The sequence below is a fragment of the Phytophthora sojae genome (genome assembly GCF_000149755.1).
Source record: "Phytophthora sojae unplaced genomic scaffold PHYSOscaffold_2, whole genome shotgun sequence".
In the NCBI taxonomy this organism is placed as follows: Eukaryota; Oomycota; class Peronosporomycetes; order Peronosporales; family Peronosporaceae; genus Phytophthora; species Phytophthora sojae.
Genome location: NW_009258116.1, coordinates 3,033,700 through 3,036,001, shown reverse-complemented (window position 1 = coordinate 3,036,001; position 2,302 = coordinate 3,033,700). Strand labels below are relative to the sequence as shown.

At 55.5% G+C, this 2,302-nt stretch overlaps 1 protein-coding gene across 1 annotated transcript; it reads left to right on the top strand.

Annotated features, from left to right (window-relative positions):
• Positions 1-634: 634 nt before the first annotated feature.
• PHYSODRAFT_254958 (hypothetical protein) lies at positions 635-1,206 on the top strand (the record flags this gene model as incomplete). Its single annotated transcript, XM_009520696.1, has 2 exons — positions 635-718; positions 817-1,206. 2 exons carry the CDS (start codon positions 635-637, stop codon positions 1,204-1,206), a joined length of 474 nt encoding a protein of 157 aa, XP_009518991.1.
• Between the last annotated feature and the right edge of the window lie 1,096 nt (positions 1,207-2,302).

Sequence of the window (2,302 nt, the reverse complement as noted above, 5' to 3'; positions counted from 1 at the left end):
AGGATCCCCGCAAAATGCGGGAGAATTTAGTTTGTGGCACTACTGCCATTTACGACTTCCACACTTAAGCTACGCTATGCACGTCACGCTATCACTTCAACGCGCAAATCTTCAACGTGCACATCTTCATCACCTTTCGCGCCATCCTGCTTGAGCGGTTCCTGCTAATTCCACCAATCATCGCACGTATTCAAACGATTCCACCAATGATCGCCAATTACTCCTGAAATAACCAATAGATTTGCTTACAATTTCCCCCCTGGGTTCGGAATCTAGAGGCGTCTTCGTGGGCATATGAACGGAACCAAAGCTCGCCGCCGCCCCGCATCGAAAGCTCATTTCTAAAAATGCTGACAAGCACTCAAGCGCCTACAATGTCGTGATCGCGCCCGGCTCCCTGCGTCCTCTCATCCGACCTCTGCCGAACCCAAATTGCTGCTGTCTACTGGGGCGGCATGCTCGCGGGCCCGGACATGCCCGTCACCGACGCCATGCCGACTGCCCCGACATGCCCGGCACCGACGCCACGGACGACACGGACGGCATGCCCAAGGCCCCCGACACGGACGACACGGACGGCATGCCCAAGGCCCCCCGACACGGACGACACGGATGACATGGCCAAGGCCCCGGCATGGACGACACGGACGGCATGCCCAAGGCCCCCGACACGGACGGCACGGACAGCATGCTCGGTGTCCTCCCCAAGCTCGGCTCAGTGAGCCTGTGTGCAGTCCCGGATGGTCCCGGCAAGCAATCCACGATCGAATCCCCCGACATACCCGGCACCAACGCCATGCCGACGACCTCGTCTAGTTCAGCACGCCCGTGGTCCCCGACCAGCCCTGCGCGAGCAGCACGCTCGCGTACCCAGACCATCACGGCACGGATGGCAGACCCGCGGCCCCCGATCCGCTCGACACGGACCCCATGCCCGCGGACCCAAAGCACCCCCAATACGGACGGCACGTCCACGGCTTTGATCAAGCCCGGAATGGACTGCATGCTCGCGGACCAGTCCGGCCCGGAGCGGATCTCATGCACGCGGCCACCGATCAGCCCGACTCGGGCTATATGCCGATCCTCTACTACATCGACTTGGACAGTACGCTTGCAGTCCCCGCCAAGCCCGATACGGAGTGCACGTTCGTGGCGATCGACAACTTCGACAACTTTGACACTGACGGCACGCCCGCGCCCCTCTAGAGGCCTTGCGTGGACGGCATGGCCGAGGTCTCTCAGAAGCCGGACATGTACAACGCGCTTTTGGGCCTCGACCAGCCCCACATGGACAGCCTATCGTAGCTCCCAGTGAGGCTCGTAGATCGGCGAACGACCGGAGCCCATGCTAGGTTTAGCTTACATTCGATTAACGGAGCAATATATCAAACCGTTTGCTTGATATACTGAAACCTAGTAAAAACAATCTCAATATTGACTTATCAAAGTCAATAACGACATGATATACTAAAATCTAGATAAACATGTCAATGTCGACATCTCTGAATCAACCATGACACCTCTATACTAAGAACTATACAAACATGTCAGTGTTGACGAGCCCGCGAAGCCACGTTGTCGTGGTTGGCCATACAAAACCCAATACGCATAGCCACGTGGCCACAATCACCATTGCTTCGTGATATCACACTGAAATCCACAGATGCACGCTCATTCGGCAGAGTAGCCATTTCATCGGAGCACCATTGATGTTCTTGTCGTAACGTAGGTCTCGCAGGGAACAGAGAGACCGAGTAGTAAACTAGTCCAAGCTTTTGATAGCGTGTTACCTTCGGTTTGGCATGTTTTGAAATCCACTTCAGCATGAAAGCGGCGCTCTCTAGCTGGTCTACACTCCTCCAACGCATCCATCTACTTACGTTGGAGCTCAAACTTGCATTTGGCGTGGAGCTACCCAAGCGGGCAAGATATCGTGCTGGCAAACATCAAGAACTACAGTAGCCTGCCATCGAGCAGCGGAAGCATGAATCAACGTGCTGTGCAGGAATGACAGAGGTGGATCGATGTACACCATATTTCAAGTCGCATCACGGACTCAGTGACTTCCTCACGTGCAGTACGTCTTCCTCATGTTCGAAGTCTTGTACGGCCACGGCTTCACCCGCAGGATACAATAACACTTTAGATACTGAACGGATTGCTTATTGACCAGGGTTCTGGGTTTTATCTCTCTCACGCTGACAGACTATCACGGCAGGCTTGCTGCCTCAGCGTCCGCATGCTCGTGAGGGACTGTCGCCGCCGCTGCCACACAGGGTCATCCCGAGCAGATTAAAATACG